This window comes from Pinus tabuliformis, chromosome 9 (genome assembly GCF_031772625.1).
Source record: "Pinus tabuliformis cultivar Carrire ecotype Pingquan chromosome 9, CPIR1, whole genome shotgun sequence".
Lineage (NCBI taxonomy): Eukaryota > Viridiplantae > Streptophyta > Pinopsida > Pinales > Pinaceae > Pinus > Pinus tabuliformis.
In genome coordinates, this window is record NC_142307.1 from 969,936,625 (window position 1) to 969,957,080 (window position 20,456).

A 20,456-nucleotide genomic window follows, 5' to 3' on the forward strand; every position below is an offset into this window, starting at 1 on the left:
ATACAGGACTTGTGCCACCAGAAGTAGGGTGCTGCTGTGCCAGAGATATTGGATGTCCACCACCATCATGTAAATATCTCCTCCCTTGAACTTGAGACTCCAGTATTTGATTCTGTTGACAGGAGAAACAGGAGTGAAAAGATAATATGGAGAAGAATCAAGTAAAAGATGAAGGTTCAAGAATTACTGCAAATTTCTCAACATACTTGGCGATGTGCTTGTGGTTCAGCTGAAACAATAGGCAGTCTATTGAGAGAAGCAGCATTTGTAGAGTCATATCGTGACTGTGGAAAAATGATAAGAACACCATCTTAAGTCCAACTCCTATTACAAGTGTATAACTAAGCTATATAGTACAAGTTATTACTTATTAGCCAATCACTTAATTACTGGATATAATCAGGAAATAAACTGACAGTTATTGCAAAAGAAACCAACATCACCAGTTTATACAATAGAGATTATAATCACATAAAACAGAAATAGTCAATAGTTTAGCAAACAAGCAGTTTTAAAAAGAAAGACCTGGTGGCCATTCTGCTCATCAAGGTTGGGAGGTGCTGAGCTAGTTCGAGCAGGTATCTACAATCCAACGGACATATCAGAAGGCATTCAGCAATTAAACTCCATTTAATGTGCGCTAATTAAGATCACCAGGATAGATAGAAAAAATAATACATAATTATTGACGAACCTGCAAGCCATTTACAAACCCAGGACTTATGCTGCCAAACTGAAATGCAAATGATTGTTCATATACAGCTCTAGAAACCTCCTCAGAAGCATCTACACATCAAGTTATATGATCAGTATGATAGATATATTCACTAAAATTTTGTTAGTAAAGCTAATAGCCTAATTCTTCACCTATTAGCTACTTGGGCATGCCTACAGGTAGTTTGAGAAGATTCCACTGAAAGAAATTTCTCACCATCCGTTCACAAAAGGACCCACCAAATATAAATCTTAAATCAATATTAAAAAAACTCAGAAAAATAAGACTGAAATCAGAACACCTATCTTTATTTGCCAAAGAGAAAATCAAAATGTCCTTTTCCCCCATAAAAGTGATATTCTGAGGTGATGCCTAAAGGTAGTCAGTCTTTTTCAAACTATATCACTTTCAGCACAAACTCAATAAACCAAGTGATGCTGCTAACATAATTGAACGGATCATTTGATAGATCCCACTATAACAAAAGATAAGATAATTTCATTAGCATCTGACAAATGAACCCAAAAGTAGGTCAATAAGACCAAAAGGTACACCAGTGAAAGAAGGTACAGCACAGGAGTGCAACTCATCGCTAAATGCTAAGGTCAGAAAATCTAAGCTCGTGATTATCAACTAAACACCTAGATAATAAAGCTAACAATTCTGATAAGAAAAGAATAGTAAAAATTTCTATTTATATGAAAGTAATGGCCATGCAAATTAATTGCACCGCTACAATTATAACCCAAAAAAAGTTTCCAAAGGATGTTTCATCAAACTCAAGAATAACAAGACTAAAAAATTATGTTGATGCACAGGGGAAGAGATCAAAGAGGCCTCTAACTCAATATAAAAGAATCTCTTTAAGAACACCGTTATGCTGCTTCTATGAAGAACCGAGAACAACTGGATTTAGGGGAGCATATCATAGTGTTTTGTTAAAACCCCAGACTGTTAATTTTGTCTTGAAACTCTGCAACTACTTACATGAATTACTGAAAACAAGGAAACTAAAAAAAAAGGAAACCAAATTTACTTTCACCAAGATAGAATTTCATAACAATCAATAAGCAGCTGAAAAAACACCAGAGATAAAAACACATGCACACAAATTGCAACACTTGTTTTACCCAGGAAACTCAAATGGGAAAACCTGCTTTCTTTGTTGTGGTATTTTATTGGTTGTTCTTGAGCAATTGGATCTATTACAATTCACGCTGGCTACTGCAGCCAGCAATCTGTCTCTGAGAACACACTTGTTCTCCTGTTGAATAGCCTTGACTTGCACTGAGAATCCCTGATCCCTGCTCCTATTTCCTTGCGCAGTTCAGGCCGCTATTTCCTTGCGCACAAGAGGTCTCCTATTTCCCAGCACAAATCTCCTATTTCCTTGTGCACTTGTGGCCTCCTATTTCCTTGCGCACAAGAGGTCTCCTATTTCCTAGCACAAATCTCCTATTTCCTTGTGCACTTGTGGCCTCCTATTTCCTTGCGCACAAGCCTCCTAAATCCTTGCACACAAGCTCCTCAAGTCTGCACACTCCACACACAAAGAATCATCTCACAAGAATGATGATCTTGTGCCTTCGTCCTCCTCTTTATAGATAGAATTCGAGCAAGCAAGAAGGCTCAGCTCAATTTAGAAGTTCGAGTTGTGATTGTTAGTTAACCGAGAGTTCTACTCGTTCTCTCTCCAATCAACACTGGAGTCTTAACTCATTCTCTCTCCAATCAACATTGAAGACTCGTTCTAACTGAACTTGTAACTGCCACCTTATCCTATAGTCAAACTGAAGAAGACTCCACGTAACTAAAGTTCCAACACTATGCTCATGAACTCACATCCATGCTAGAGAAAGACAAATTCATGGTCTTCATTGGCAAGGCACAAGCCAAAAGACCTTCCATTGCTACATTTTCAACACTCCCTGAGATCATGATACCTGATCTCAATATGCTTGGAGCGATCATGAAACATTGGATTCTCATAGAGCTTAATGCAACTCTGAATGTCACAGTGTATCATAGTCGGCTCCATTCCCTGCCTGAAAAGTCCCACAAGCAACTTCCTCATCTAGATAGCTTCACACCTACTCGCTTTTCTTTGTTAGCGTCCACCTTCCTTCAGTTTGTGACTGAGGCATAGTCATGGGCCTGCAATCCTGCATATGAAACCTCCTAAGGATCTTTGTAGTGTACTTCCCTTGCCCAAGAAGATTTCCCCATCACCCTGGCATACCTCCAGACCGAGGAAATAGTGCATAAGCCTTATATCCTTCATCTCAAACTCTCTTGCAAGATCTACTATCCTGGATCAAGTTGTCTGCCCCAGTCAATATAAGATCATCAGCATAGAGCAGTAGAATGAGTGGAAGCCCCCCATCTATGATGTAATACAAGTTGGCATCCACCTCACTCTTAGTGAAGCCCAATCCTTGAAGGTAGCTATCAATGCAAGTGTACCATGCTCTCAGAGCCTACTTGAGTCCATAAAGAGCTCTCTTTAGCAAAGAGACATGATTGTTTCAGCTATAAGTCTCAAACACCTTTGGCTGCTCCATATATATCTCCTCCTCAACTACTCCGTTGAGGAATGTTATCTTCACATCCATCTGGTCGATCTTCCACCCCATTTGTGCTGCAAGTGCCAGAATCGTCCCGATGGATGAATAACGTGCCACTTTAGCGAATGTCTCATCATAGTCCATGCCCTCAACCTGCGAGAAGCCCTTGGCCACAAACCAACTTGTACTTCTCCACACACCCATCTACACCATGGTTCACCTTGTACACCCAACATGAACCTACTATTGATTTGCCTTCTTGTCGCCGCAAAATCTCCCAAACATTGTTCTTCATGATGGAGGAATATTCCTCCCCCATGGCATCCCACCAAACTTGCTAAGAGGTTGCCTCCTCATAACAAGAAGACTATGTCCAACAACTCAGTCATCAATGCCATATATCTGGTGTACCTTTGTGGTTTCTTACTTTGAATGAGTATAGAGCTAGGAGTCTCAACTCATTCCTAGGCCTCCTTAATCAACCTCGGCCCACTTGGCTCGCTTCCTCCCTATGTTGGGAGTCACTGACTAAGTGGCTACCTCCACTCGTCCCGGTCTCTCCTCCTGATCCTGCAATGACTCCTGGTCATCCTGTTGTGTGGCCCGCTTGCCACGTAGCTAACACTCAATTTGTGATACTAGTTGAAGCTCCTGCTTGAGAGTGAGTAGCTCCTCCTTAGGTAATCTAACTTGCTCTTGCTCGAAGGACTCCCTTCGAGCTTTGTCCTCCTCAAAACTCGCATCCCGCCTGATAACTGTCTTCTTGAGTGATGTTATATACACCTTGTACGCCTAAGTTGTCTCACTATAACCAACGAAAATTCCCATTTCAAATGTGGGCTCCAACTTCTTCCTGCTCTCTTTTGACACATGGCATAAACTTTTGTCCCAAAGACGCGGAAGCGAGAAACATCAAGCTTCTTGCCTGTGAAAGCCTCATCCGGTGTACCTCGTCCATGCACTCTGTGTGGACTCTTGTTCAACAAAAAAACTGCAGCATTGCGTGCCTCTGCTCACAAGAACATGGGTAGCCTCTAGTCATTCAACATGGTCTTGGCTACTCCAACTATGTTGCAATTCTTCCCCCCAGCCATCTTGTTCTACTGAGGGTTATAGAGTGGGTGTTGTAAGCTCTCTCCTAATGCCCTCCTTGGCACACACGTCCTTGAAAGAATTGGAGACATCTTATCTTCCATTGTCACTCATCAATGCTTTGATCTTCTTCCTGGTTTGGTTTCCTACCAAGGCCTTAAACTCCATGAATTCGGAAAAGGCCTCCTCCTTCTTCATAAAGAAGATCCATGTGTTTCGAGAATAATTATCTATGGAAGTGACATAGTACCTGTGTCTCATGAGAGGAGGAGAAGAGAAGGGCCCAGATACGTCTAAATGTACCAACTCCAAAATCCCTTTGGCTCTGTTGTCTTGGCCTTGAAAAGGTGATTGTGACTCCATTCTAAATGACCTTGTAACCAATGTTTTAAAAACCGGAACCAGTGACCAGACCGGTCCAACTAATGAACCGGGTTTCAAACCAGAACTGGTCAGGTCTTAACAAACCGGTTTAAAATAATACATCAAATAATTAACTTTTAATGAAAAAACCTATTTTTAAGATTTAAAACCACGATTCCAAGCCAATAGAAACAAAATATGCAAGGTTTGCTCATCTAAGGTGAATATATCAAAATGGCATCGAGTGCAATACATATCCGCAACAAAATACATAATCAATGATGCTCTAAATGGCCTCTAGAGTCCGAAAACAATGCTCTAGGCTATGGGGTCACCGACCTACTACAAGTCTTCATATCAGTGATCAACAACATGATCACTCCTCATCATGATCAAACTCATCACCACTATTGGACAAGAGATCATCAACATGAGCTACATAAATAATATGCCTACGAGTTTGAGGACTCGTAAAACTCCTCTACAACTTTAGTAGTAGTAGAAAAAATAGACATCAAAATTACAAATCACTGATCAACATGGTCACTCATGAAACTCATCATTGATTCAACGCTACTAGAAATACATACACATCATCAACAAGAGATACATGAACATCATCTAGCTCAAAGTCTTCAGACTTGGATTGCTCAACCTTATAACATGATAGAAATTGAAAAAGTTTAACATGCCTAACCAATGATTTTGGTTTCAATGAAGGGTTCATCTCCTCAATCTTATAATGTGGTAGGAAAAGATTAGCATGCCTAACCAGTTGTTTTCCTTTGAGTGAAGGGTGCATTCTTGTTAAGGCCATGGTAGAGGAGTTCAACAATCAGTACCACCAACATCAACAAAGTTCAACAATCTATGCCACCACAATCAAGGTTCTTAAAGGGCTTCATGCTCTTGATCAAATGCCAATCTCATACCCTCGCGGATGATAGAATCAAATGGAAACACTACAAACCCCCAAACCATGAAATCCTGAAAACCATTAAGTCTACTGAATTTTGAGTGAAATCTAAAATTCTAGTTTCTCCATATGAAATCCAATGAGGTCAAAACCACTCTCAAACATCCTGAGTCATTTCATGGTAATGTTAAAAATTTAAGTAAAAGTGACAATGAAAATGAAAATTAAAGGAAATGTCACTTTTACTTTAAGAATTTAACATTACCATTAATTGCCAACATTGTTATGGTTGAGATGTGTCACAAAACTGAGAGGGTATGCATGTTTTTCTTGGAGGGACTATTTTTGGAGGAAAACAACCCCAAATTTCCCTCAAACTAGCTTCAAAACTCACAAAAATGCATTTTGTGGGGGTTATAGTTGCCCTGGCAATAAACCGAGCGGTTTAGGACAAAACCAGTCGGTTTGACCACAAACCAGCCGATTAGGGCAAAAAAAGGTGAAATGAGGTAAACCGGGTTTTTAAGCCGGTTTGACCCAGTGGGCTTGCTAACCGGCTGGTTTAACCGGTTACCGGTTCAGACCGGCCGGTTTTTAAAACACTGCTTGTAACTGCCACCTCATCTTGTAGTCAAACTGAAGAAGACTCCACATAACTGAAGCTCCAACACTACACATGCAATCTTGATGACCATTCCAGTAAACTGGAAATAATCTAACTGTAACTGAAGTCTATCTCATGAACTCACATCCATGCTAAAGACCTTCACTAGCTAAGGCACAAGCCAAAAGACCTTCTATCGCTTCATTTTCAACACAAACTAATAGATGTTAGTGGAGCAATCAAAAGCTCACCATGACAAAACACTATAGATATGAAGAGCTTGAAAACAAGCAATCCCTTACTAGCAAAATACGATAATATCAGCTTCTTAGATGACCCTCTTTTCATCATTGCACTTTTGTTTTGTAAATTGTCTAAAGAGTTAACAATAATAATGTGTACCTTTGTTTTGGCCCTTTGGGCCTTAGCTCAATATAAAGTGGAGAAGGGAGATATTTATTTTGCTCATAAAAGTTAAATTTTTTGCTCCCAAGATTCTTGAATTTTAAATTTTCATGTTTGAGCTCAATTTTATTTTAGTTTAGAATTCCTCTTTATTTAATGTATGGATGCTTACATATATGAATATGTTACATATGCAATCTTAGCCATGCCCCTACTCTGGCATCCGAAGATTTTTTAAGAATAAATGACAAGTATTCTCTATAACCACGTATCCATCTATCCTTGCAAGTCACCTTCCCAAAGGATATCCATTACCTCAGTCCATCGAGTGGTTTGCATGTGCAATGACTATCAAGTGGTCTAGAGAAGGCTGCCAATCCTCATATATTCTTTATAAACATTGCCACTTTCATTAAAATTTCAGCTTTAAAAACTTGATTCATAAGAGAATTTAAAATGCTATATTCTACATCTTGTCAAGTCCTTCTGTCAAGAGGACCTCATGATATGTATACTTTCTTGATTTCCTTCATGGCATCAATTATGCATTCCCTTTCAACTTCATATTCTAAAGACATCCTTAGATGTGACTTTACTAAGTCCCTATTGACTTCTACATAAATAAGATGCACACTAGTGGTTGCATGTTTTAGAAATGCTTTGTCTTCGTGGCCATCCAACCCACACAACTTGCATAGTTCTTTACTTTATTATCTATGGTTAGGGCAAATTTTCTACAATGTGCCCCTATTCGCTACACTTCCTCCACTACGTGATTGATCTTCAACTATTGTCATAATTCAATCTAACTCCTTGACACTTCTTGTCCCATAATGGTTTCTAGAATCCAAATACCCTGCTAGTTCCTTCTTCCAAACTACCCTTTCAAGTTCATGGGTTAATAAAAATGTTATCTCCTTTAGCTGCATTTTTGCTCTCAAAAAGTAAGGACATCCTAATGAGTGATCCTCTACCTCACATATATCATAATAAACAAAAATTGGCAAACACCTTATGACATGGCCTTATGTTCCGCAACCCACACCAACACCTCTCTTTAGCTTTAAGCTTTCCCTCATATCATCCATTTATCATCAGCACCCTGGCCTTACATAAACTTACAGCAAACGAGGGTTCATCATCACTTTCATTATCTATAATATAAAAATCCATCCAAAGCTTCTATCTTGCCTTTTGTTTCCAAAAATTAATGCATTGTTGATTGTTTCATCATATGATGTCAATGGACACACCTCTTGTTGATGTTTCTAGGGCAAACAATCTAGAACAATTTTCTTCAACGGATAGCTACTTCTAATGATTAGTTAGCATCAATATATATATATATAAGCAGTTATACAAAAGAAAATTTCAACCACTAATCATGAAAGAGCGGTAGAAAATAACCATGAGGCAATGAGACAAGAGACACGGAGATTAGGCCTAAGGCCAAGGCAAAACCCACAAGGGGAAAACCCAGAAATCTTTCCTCAAGAGAGAGAGAGTTCAATTCATCAATACATCCAGCTAAACAAAACATCAAAAGATAATATCTACCCAGAAGCTTGTATGCCAAGCCCCCTGAGATTTTCGACCCCCTTCATCCTTCCTTTCTTTGTTGGAACAACACTCATCATGAGATAGATCAATACCCAAATGAGGAGGAGGGCTCTTCAATATATAGACTTCTCAAGGGGGTCAAATAGGTGCCACTAAAGGGCCCAACAAACTTGAACAAAAGGAAGCCAACTTGAGTAATTTTGGAAGGCATAAAACAAATTCAAATTTTCCAATTTCTTCATGATGAAAATACTGACCATGGCTACCATATTTCCAACACTCCCTCTTAGCCAGGGAGGTACTTTTCATTCTCTCTCTAAAGATCAATCTCCCTGACCAAACCATAAGTCTCTCGGTAACAAATGTAGAAGTCTCTCTTTGTTAAGATAAATCTCCCTGACCAATCCATAGGTCTCTCAGCAACAGCCTAAGGGAGAGATCATCAGTCTCATCATAAGAAAAGATACATAGCAGCAAACTCATCCCACTAGCCACAACCATATGGCTACAATGATCAGTACCCCTATTGATAATGGGATCAATCGACATTGTTCATGAGGCCATACTAATCATATGCACATGGTACATCTCCATGACCACAACAAGGTCTCTTGGTCCATGACCTAAGGGAGGAATCCCTATCTCAATCCCCGACTATACAGTCTCTCAATCCATTACCTAAGGGAGAGAACTCGAGATCAATCTCCTTGACCAATCCATAGGTCTCTAAGCAACTGCTTAAGGGAGAGATCACAAAATCAGTGTCCCCGACCAAATTGGTCTCTCCATCATCATGACCTAAGGGATCATTTTATGCCTCAAAACCAAGCTCCCTGACCAGACTCACAGGCCTCTCGACCAACTAACCTAAGGGAGTGACAATCTTCTTGACCATTCCATAGGTCTCTCAATCGCAGCCTAAAGAAGATTCATGATGCTATCAATCAATGTTCCCTCCCCAAAGGGTTTCTCAGCCATTCCAGACTTCTCACAAAAACATCAACAACATACTCAACAACATAAAAGTAGCCATGTTGGATTTCAGCACTTGATCACACATTTCAGCAAAACAACAATAGGTTGAACAGCCAACAACTATATATGTGGCTTCTCATAGAAGCAAACATCAACAACCTGCTCATCGGAAGACAGGTATATCATGGTTGATTCTAGCACAAGATCAAATAGATCAGCAAACGACTTCTGGAGCCAAACTGCTTCACAAATCAGCTACATTTCCAGCTTCAATTGTGCTACATGCAGCAGGAAGATCTATGTCATTCGGACCAAAATAGCACCCAAAATAAATCTATCCATATAGAGTCAATTCCATGCATCAGGTGGTTCAACAAGCCAATCAAAAAATCAACCAAGTCAGTAACAGAGTCTTACAAATTCTTCAAATTTTCATCATGGAGATATCCAAGGACTCGCAAACCATAATGCGAAATTGCAACAAGAATTTCATTAGGCTTGTGCCTTTAGGAAAACAACAGTCCTCAACCCTTGTCAGAAACATATCATCAATACATAGAAAAATCAGGGCTCATCTTCAATATATATTCAGATCAACGTCATTCTTCAAAACTTCTAGCCATCTTCATCATGGAACAGATTTCTTTTCATCATAGATTAAAACATGCTTCAATGGAGTTGATCTTGTTTTCTTTCTTCGAGTACAGATCTCATCCAATCACAAGACTTCTTTTCACATTGTTCTTCCATCCATTTCCAACGATTGCAACATATTGGCAGTCTTCATTATGTCCTTGCAGTCTTCATTATGTCCTTGCAATCCTCACTAGGAGACGATGGAAGAACAAATACAACCAAGCAAAATATACAAAGACAAGAGACTAATAATGAAACAACAAACAAGAAAATACTTATCTCTTGAGAAAGTGTTAGCTCCCTCTTGATCATAGCCTTCTTAGATCCAATCAACCTCATCCACATCATCAAGGAGTTAACCTTGTTCATATCATCAAGGAGTTGACATCATTCACATCATCATCAAGAGTCCACATCATCGGTAACAATTTAAAAATAAAAGAATTACGAGATACTTATCTTTTGAGAACATGTCAACTCCCTCTTAATCTTTAGCCTTCTTGCATCCAACTTGCAAATCAACCTTATCATTAAGATGTCAAATCTTCTAGGAGCTAGGGTTTCTTCTTTTAAGCGAAAGTGATTAACCTATAAGCCCAAGTTTTTCTTCTCCAACCCTTTTTGTGTAGATAGAGTTAACAATTGTTTGGCTAGGGTTTTAACTCCAAACCCTAATGATCTTTCAAGTTTAGTTTGCGATTTACAAACCCCAATGCTTAACTTCATCAATCAATCCTAGGGTTTTGAGTAACATTCATCCTTGCATTCTTTTTCAGCTTCATCATTTTCAACATCGGCAATCCTAAGGTTTCACAACCCCTAGAGCTTTCTTCATCAAACCCTTACTAGAGTTTCACAAACCCAAAACATTCCAAAAGTCTGGTCAATCATTTAGAGTTTCAAACCCTATTGCAATTTCATCAAGTCTCAAATCCTTAGCAATATTATGATCAGACTTCAAGCTTAAAAGGGAAGCATGCTTAGAAAATGAAGTAATCTTGACATCCTCACAATGTATCAATTGCATTGCTTTTTGCAATAAATTTCATCATTTAGGTCAAGACTTATTCAAATATTCATGCCAGACCTTTAGAGACATTAGTCTTGAAGGGAGACAGGTAAAATCTATAGATTTAACAGACCTTTTGCTCAATAATCGAATTTCCAAAGTAGAGTCTTGACAATGTTCCTCAAACTTGCAACTTGATCGTCTTTTACAAAGCCACTCATCATTGTTTGATTGCTCTATAGGTTAGAACAAAACTCAAAAGGGAGATAATTAGCAAAACTTCAATAACATTTTTGAAGTCTTACAAAGGAGCATGGCATTCAAAATATATATAATAGACCTTACAAGTGACACAATCTTGGATCTGAAACAATACGACCCGGCTTCTGATCAATTAGGTCAGCCTTTTTTAGTGTGCATTGTCCTTCATTTATGTATAAACAAGTGTCTCCAACAGATTTGAATCTTTCACAGACAGAGATAAGAGTATCGAGAAGTGTCTCCTTCAAGCAGATCTGAATCCTTCCAAGACTCGCATATTTACAAAAATAGTGCCTCAGTAACTTGATGCTCAGAGTCAGTCTTTCTTCAGTGTAATTTGTCCTTCTTTCAAGGAGTATCAAAACATATTTGAATCTTTCACAAACAAAGTCTTGACCTTTAGAGACATTAGTCTTGAAGGGAGACAAGTAACATCTATAGATTTAGCTTACCTTTTGCTCAATACTCGAAATTCCAAAGTACAGTCTTGACACTGTTCCTCAAATTTGCAACTTGATCGTCTTTTACAAAGCAACTCATCATTGTTTGATTGCTCTATAGGTTAGAACAAAACTCAAAAGGGAGATAATTAGTGAAACTTCAATAACATTTTTGAAGTCTTACAAAGGAGCATGGCATTCAAAAAATATATATAATAGACCCTGCAAGTGACACGATCTTGGATCTGAAACCTATAAGACCCGGCTTCTGATCAATTAGGTCAGCTTTTTTCAGTGTGCATTGTCCTTCGTTTATGTATAAACGAGTGTCTCCAACAGATTCGAATCTTTCACAAAGAAAGATAAGAGTATCAAGAAGTGTTTCCTTCATGCAGATCTGAATCCTTCCACGACTCACATATTTACAAAGATAGTGCCTCAGTAACTTAATGCTCAGACTTGGTCTTTCTTCAGTGTAATTCGTCCTTCTTTCAAGGAGTATCAAAAAACCATAGATATGAATTTTCCGCTATCTTGTGCCACAAAGGAGCTCAGACTATTGGTCATAGAGATGATCTCGGATGTCACCATATACTTATTCAACGGATATTTCAAACAGGCCTCAACTTTGTTAATTTTCAGAGATAAATAGGTTCGGACAAAAGTAAACTAGCTTGAACAAAACTTCGGACTCATGCATCTTCAACTACATTTTCACAATTCGGACTTAAACTTTGAGTCCATGGATGTAACTGTAACTCAGATCCTTTTAAAGAGGCTCGAACTCTCATGCTTGGATTTGATTCCAAACTTAACCTTGTCAAACTCGGATGCCATGGATTTGTAGCTTCAATCCTAAAAACCTTGTCATGAACATCATAACTACAATGATCTTTGGCTTTGATCCACAAATCAAAAGCTCAAATTATAGTCATAGAGATAACAAACTTCAAACCTCATGAGGGAGATGGGACTTGTTACAATAGACTTATAAAGGCAAACTTAGATCCTTGTTCCATAGACGATTTAATAAAATTTTGAGAGGAGGTTCAAATCTTACTAGATTTGAATTAACACCACAAAAATTTGTGTCACAAAATTCACATAAATGATGCCACATGATTTGCAATAGAGCAGACTTTCGGTCCTTAATAACCTCAGGATTGGATCCTTCTATAGTTCAGATTTGTCTTACAGGGTTTGGTCTTAGTCTTCTTCAAAACTATTGATAGGAACTTGATCATTCCAACGATATGCGGGAGCTCGAACTAGGATCATTATTCAGAACTTAAACTTGCATTTTTAACTAACCCAAAAATGATCTCCTCAGCATAAACATCAGACCTCTTCCATAATGCTACAGACTTCGGACTTAATACAAGTTCAAACCTATTCATATTTTGTTCCACGGAGACATGGCACAGACTTCAAATTTTCATAGTTCGGATCATCTAATACTTAATTGTAACTTAGATGCCATGAAGCTTCAGTACCAGAGATGAAGCTTTGTCTTGAATACAAAGAGCTTGGACCATCATCTTGCCCTTACATAAATAACAACAGAAATGATAATGCTTACCTTAGAGATTTCGAATGCCTTACCACATAGAGAGCTCAGTTGCCTTGGATTCGACATAGAGTTCAAATGCCTTACTACAGAGAGAGCTCGAATGGCCACATAGTTTCAGATGCCTTGGATTCATACTTGAATTTTCCATAGAGCTTATCTAGTATTTGTACTACAGACCTCGACATGAATCACTTCAAGATTAGAGATGGCTCAACTTCACTGAGATTCTCAACCTCATTTCCAGATCTTTGCGACCATGATAGGGTTACACATTTTAGAAACCTCTAAAATTTACCTCGCTACTCCTTGAGACAACTCAACCTTAAGTTGACATTGCATCCTATCATCAACAAGGGTCTCGACCCTCTTCTTAGCATTGTGTTTTTACTTTGGCCTTGTCACAAATTCACCCCAGAATTTATGCCCAGAACTGACCTTTATCAACTTGACCAACTAGAAACCACGTCCTTCTCTTCAAATTGCTCTTCAGCCTCACTCTAATACCATGTTGATGTTTCTAAGGCAAACAAGCTAGAACAGTTTTCTTCAACAAATAACTTCTTCTAATGATCAGTGAGCATCAAAAGAAAATTCCAACCACTAAACATGAAAGAGCAATAGAAAATAACCATGAGACAATGAGACAAGCAACTAAAATTAGGCTTGAGGCCAAGGCAAAACCCACAAGGAGAAAACCCAAAAATCATTCTTTAAGAGAGAGAGAGTTCAATTCATCAATACATCCACCTAAACAAAACGTCGAAAATAATATCTGACCAAAAACATGTGTGCTGAGCCTCCTGAGATTTCCGAACCCCTTCAATGTATAGACTTCTCAAGAGGGTCAAATATGTGCCTCTAAGGGGCCCAGCCATCTTCAACAAAAGAAGGCCGACTTGAGTAATTTTGGGAGGCATAAAACAAATTCAAAATTTCCAATTTCTTCATGATGAAAACACTGACCATGGCTACCATATTTCCATCACCTTCAACTTTCTCATGTATTTTAGCAACAATCCCTCCATTCCTTGTGTTTTATTTTATCCATCATTGGGTTCATTCTCCAATTACTTCACAAGGGCCTTTAACAATTGATTGTACAATTGAATAGTTTCACCATGTTCTAGCTTGAAGTTTATAAATCCATCTACCACTTCACATAATCTCTCAACAACTTATATTTTCCTTGTCCAATCTTGGGACAGATCTATCCACTTAAGCACTTAGCAAAGTGTTCCCTAAGGAAATCCTACCAACCATTCACAAAGTCCCTTAACATCTCAATAAATGATTAGATCCAATATTGATTTATCAATTTAACCATTTGTCATCCAAACTTTTCACACATAATCTCTAAGAAAAGCAATCCTCGACACAAATCTTTCCACTTCAAAAATGTCCCTTGGCAAACTCCTAACAATCTACTCAATAGTAGAGTCTTGCAATGTCACGATAATTACTAGATCCAATATTGCTTAATCAGTTTATCAATCTGTCACCCTGATTGTCCATAAGATGTGTTACCAAATCCATCTACCATAGGAGCCTGATTCACAGATCAGATCTAGATCTGGATGCAGATCTGCTTGGATCAGCCCAAAATCCAATTGATAATATTTTCTGTGCTGACGAAAACTGAACCCTCCATTATAAAACAAGTCCTCATAATTGTCAGCTTATTCTACACAGTTTTGGTCTTTTTAAAATATGAAAATAAAAAGTTTTGCTTGTCCCTTGTATTTGTTAAACTTCGATCTTTGTGCCCACTAATAGCTCGAATATAGGTCATGGATTTGATGAATGAGTTTCGCCTTGAGATTCACAGCCCGTAGCTCATCTTGAAGTGATAGGCCTGCTTTGAAATTCGAATTTAGTCCAGTGTGCCTAATTCACAAGTGGGATTCACCTTGGGATTCTCAACCTGTAGCTCAAATTGAAGTCACAGGTACACTCTAGCTAAGTCAAAGGAAGGGCGTACAGTTACACCAGCACTCGAGGAAGATCCATCCCATTACATATGGGGATAAATGTGAAAGAGGGCCACGACACAGTGATCTATTTTAACATTATCATTCCATGTATTAAAACTTTTGGGATGAACATATATATAAATGAAATGATATAATAAGTATATTATATAAATTTATTTTATATTAAAAGGTTATATATCTAGTTACCAAAGAGAGAGAGAGTGTGTGTGTGTATGTTATATTATAATTCATGTTCCGTTTTATATTTTTATTATAATTCATGTGCCATTTTATATTTATATTATAATTCATAATTTATATATTAATAGTTAATCTATAAATTAATGCCTTTGATTCAAATGTTCAAGGAGCTTCAGGCCTTCCATGTGCTAAAGAGAACTTAATAAGAGTGCAGACCATATGGCCAATCAAGCCCTAGGGCAAGGCGTGGGCAGCTTGGTCATAAACAGGAGGCAAGGCTTTGATCCTATTCCATGGGTATGAATCTGGATAATCATAGAACTAGTGGCCTGTGGCACCCTCCTATCCCATCCTCCTCGTGGCTGCAAGCAGCCTTGTTTGGTGTGACCTGGAACACGATGTGCGGTCCTCAAGCCTTGGTGGGATCTATATCAACCAAGGGGAGATCACTTCATGCACCCTGTAGTGCAGTTTGGTCTGCATTCACTTTTGGTATGTGTGCTTGGAATTTATTTCACCTGGTGTGCTTCATTGGTAGGAAGTAGTGGAGATCATGGAGCAGGGAATATGGATGCCAAAAGGCTCATTTGGTGAAGATTGAAGATGAGATACTGCAAGTGAGTTGTCCCTGGCAGTCCTGTCTACACACAGACCCCTTCAAGTCATTGAGTTCAGCGCTCTCAAATTTGAGAAGAGGTCTGATATTTATTCTTCTCGCAGATGCTTGGTCTCTATTGTGTTCCTTTTAAGATGTGGTCGCAGTTTCCAGAGAGGCTTCCTTCTTTCTCTCTGGCTTATTCCAGTGCAGACACATTGTGGGCATACTTGTCTTGTATCTCAGGGTTCGTTATGTTCCACAGTTCAAGACTGCCATGATCCAGGGGAGAAAAATCTATTGAGTTCAGCCAGCAAAAGGAAATGGAAGACTTCAGGTCCCAGGTGGAGGTATTGACTGTGTTAAACTCTACGATGGAGACAATCACTAAGCATAGACAGCTGATTCAGTAGCTCAGGGAAGAAATTCAGGAACTCAGAGCCAGGCAGAACTTCCTTGTGTGTGTTCTAGCATGGGGGTCTACGGTCTGAAAAGGCCCAGATATCTTCTGCCAATTCTGCATTGTCTCCTTGGGCAGTGGTCCCAGACCTCAACAGAGGTTTCTCCAAGGAGAATGTCATAGACATCTGATTCACTAGCTCAGTGAAGAAATTCAAGAACTCAGATCCAGACACAACTTCCTTGTGTGTTCTAGCGTGGGGGTCTATGGTCTGAAGTGGCCCAGATATCTTCTGCCAATTCTGCATTGTCTCCTTGGGCAGTGATCCCAGACCTCAACAGAGGTTTCTCCATGGAGAATGTGGTAATCTTCGACGACTGGGTTCTGGTGTGACAATGGTGAAGAACAAATTTTTCTCTCCCGTTTTGTTATATACCTGCTAAATCTGGATTTAGTTTAGGAACTTTTTACAGAATATATATAGTTATATTAATAAATGTCCTGATGTAATGGCATTCTGATCTCGAAGGCCAGAAGGTTTTATGCAAGTATAAGCTTTATTTTTACCAACAATTTAAATTAACAAAAAAAAAAAAAAAAAAAAAAATTGGCTTAAGGTTCATCTTCATCAAAAGTAAGGATATAAGTTAACAACCCAAGACCTAGAGGTATTTAATACAAGTAGAAGTCCACCCCTTTTAGTGCTACTAGTGAGTTATTTCAGGCGGTCAAGTTTTGTCAAGAAATAACGATCCAGCAACACCTTGAGGTTTTGAGATTGTATCAACGGGGGTTAGTTTGATAACAACTACATTATTTTTTTCCCAGTTTGTAAAAAATATATATATACTTATATTGTTTTTTCTTGTCGTTTCCCTATCATATCTGGATCCTAACTTTTCAAAATCCTAACAGATCTGCATCCGAATCCTAATCCATATTCACATCCAGGTAACTAAATCCACAAGTCATCTCTCAACAACTTAAATTTTCCTTCTGCAATCCTCGGCACAAAGTTTTCCACTTAGCTAAGTATCTACAAAGGAATTCCTCCCAATCATTTACAAATTTCTGAAATGCTGCAATAAATGACTAGATCCAATATTGCTTAGTAATTTAACCACTTGTCATCCTAATTGTTCACACATTATAATAAAATTTGGGGTCCTGTCTTCCATTTCCACTCCACATTAAAAATTGTCCCTATTATTTTCACTAACATCAAACACTCTCTCTACCAAAAGAAGTCAGGTGCTCTTACAGTGTAGGATGGAGGAGATGTATCATGCGTGTTATGCTCATAAACTAAAATAAATATCTCAGTATATATGAGAGTTGCCTTGAACCACTAATACAATACTTCTTTTTCACACCCAAAAGAAGCAATAAAGCCAAAACCTCCAATAGCAATGCAAAAATGTTTCCACAATCATATGTCAATTGTTATGTCACCATTGAAAAATGGTGATCTAACAAATAAAGTAAATATTGAACTTATCCCAAAGGCTTAGCTCACTCAATTATAGCTATGTTGCAGGAAACTTGCCCCAGCCCAGCATATCTGTCGTGTTTCCGTATTGAAACTCTGAAACTAGACTGAAACACATTTCATTTAGTATGAAACACATTTCACATGCCGAAAATGTGTTTCATGCAAACTGAAACGCGCTTCAATGTCTGTACAATGTGTTTCCAAATGAAATTTGTCTGATTTTCCTTGATTTAATTGTTGGAACCCACATTTGTTAATGCCTAATTAGAAGTTAATTATGAATTAATGAGACTTTTAGAAACATTTATGAATGGAACTTTTTCTTTAAAAGGGGTTTCACTCTGAATTTGCACAATTCTTAAGTAAAGGCAATGTCACTTTTACTTAAATTTTAAACATTACCATTAATTGCTCAGGATGTTTGAGAGTGTTTCCAACTTCATTAGTATTCATAAGGAGAGAGTAGAATTTCATATCCTATAAAAATTCTGCAGATAAAACAGTTTTTCAAAATTTCAGGATTATTTTCATTAGATTCTATCATGTATGAGGGTATGGAATTGGTAGTTAATCAAGAACGCCAAGCCCTTTATGTACCTCAATGTTACTGATATTGTTTGTTGGACTCCTCTGTCATGGCCTTAGCAAAGATGTATCCATGTACCCTTCCCTCAAACCAAAATCATTGATCAGGCATGCTAAGCTTTTCGTAGCATATTTTAAAGCTTGGATATCTAGTTTCATCAAAATTGGGTGCTGTTGACTGATGTCCCTAGAGGATTGAGGAAGAGGCAAAGGATGATACTAATGATGAGGATCCCAATATAAGTGATGGTTGAACATTGCTTGTCATTCATGTTTGTCATTTAAAAGTTCTTGCTCATTTATTCATAAGTTTCAATATAATGTGCTCTGGATATATATATATATATATATATATATATATAAGTTGAACATTGCTTGGCATTCATGTTTGTCATTTAAATGTTCTTATTCACTTATTTATAAGATTCAATATAATGTGCTTTCTGTCTGTGTATCATGTATTCCCATTCCCAAATTTTTGGGAGGTCATGTTTCCAATGCATTTCTATTTCAGAAATGTGTACCTGTTTCCCCATATCATGCAGCTTAGGGTTATAGCCAATATTGTTGAGCATTTGGTTAGTTTCATACTAGCAAGTGCCTAATTCAAATCCCCTTAGGTGAGGTGCACTAGTCTACGTTCTAGGGATACCATCCACGAACGTGGGAAATAGCCTTCATGTTTCCTCGTGAGGCTTTCCTTGGAAAAAAAGAAAAGGTAAATACTCAGCCTTCTATTGCCCTATGTGAAAATGCATGGTTCATTTTGCACTTCACGGGCCTTTCTTCTCTCATCGGCACTATCAAAAATCCTTGGGGGGGAGGGGGTGTGTTGGTGGTGTGTCTAGCTATAGTTTGAGGAGACTTGTTCCTAGGCCAACTCCATGTTGTAGATTGATGCAAGAAGGGAGCCCTAGAACATGCATGCACTTCTTCAAGAAATGTCTAGGGCACAGTGCATTTCAATATTAGGGTCAAACATAACTTGAGGAGATGAACACCCTACCTTGTTTGGATGACAAAGCATCATACAAGGTAATCAAAAGCCATTATTAAGCATCAAGGGTTCAACACCCTCTTCAAGGAGATGGCCAAAGCATGTCAAATACAAAAGGGAACCCTAACATACAAGTTTACACATTTCGAGGCATATTTCACCTTTTGGAGTAAGGCACATTTGCAAGGCCTTTTCTACATATTGGGAAGAAACCTCTCCACATGAGGTTGTCAATTGGGTATATCTCGAGTGGTTGGGAGGAATGATCATTATCCTCCCCACTCAAGTTCAATTCCCGCAAGTGATGTGTTGAGCTCATATCAAGTATATTGTTGTGTAATGGCTTTGAGCCCTATTATTGAAGGGCCTTGAAGAATATATTACCCTTTCCTACAAACTCGAGGACAAGATGCTTGGTTACATGGAAAGAAAGAAAACTCTCCATATGGGGTACCAAACGGCATTATGGACCCTTTGCATGCATTCAAAGAAAGACGAAAGGAGTAAAACATCCCACATAGAGGATGCCCCTAAGCATGAAATTTGGTAAAAGTGGGCAAAGGAGGAACACCCTAGCTTACAGTGATGCCAAGTGGCAATAAAAGCCCCTATAAGGTGACACCGAGCGACAGTAGAAGCACTTATATGGTCAAATAAGTTATATTGATGAAGGGTGTTCCACTCAATGGCTGAAAAGAAATTAAAGCAAGTCAAAGGGGTTTTATGAGGCAACCCTGAGATCATCAAGTCGGCCTAAAGGAGGGAATTCGACCCCTTGAGAAGGCTATAAAAAAGAGCAGTTCGACTTCATTTGAGACACACTCACATGGTCGATCTACAAGTAAGAGTTTGATTTGTAGTTGGGAAAGGCTGAAGAAGGAGAGCGAAGGTCTGGAAGAAGCTAGAAGGATGAAATTTCTTGTTTTGGGGCTCTATCTCTCTCACACGTGCGACATTCTAGGGTTTATGGGTTGCTGAAACAAGTAGAAGTTGCAGGTCCGAGTTGTAGTAGGACGAAGTGCAAAATTTGGTAGCTGGAAGAGGGAAAACCCTTATCTTGACCTTGTTGACCTTAGAGATTTGTCTTGCTCTAAGTAGGTCTCAAG

At 38.5% G+C, this 20,456-nt stretch overlaps 1 protein-coding gene across 1 annotated transcript in view; it reads right to left on the reverse strand.

Annotated features, from left to right (window-relative positions):
- Nucleotides 1-20,456, reverse strand: part of LOC149151953 (eukaryotic translation initiation factor 4G-like) — a 109,839-nt gene that overhangs the window by 40,291 nt on the left and 49,092 nt on the right. The window contains 4 exon segments of the mRNA XM_089446014.1: nucleotides 2-112; nucleotides 207-284; nucleotides 526-582; nucleotides 695-786. Of these exon segments, the coding sequence (XP_089302140.1) occupies nucleotides 2-112; nucleotides 207-284; nucleotides 526-582; nucleotides 695-786 (338 nt within the window).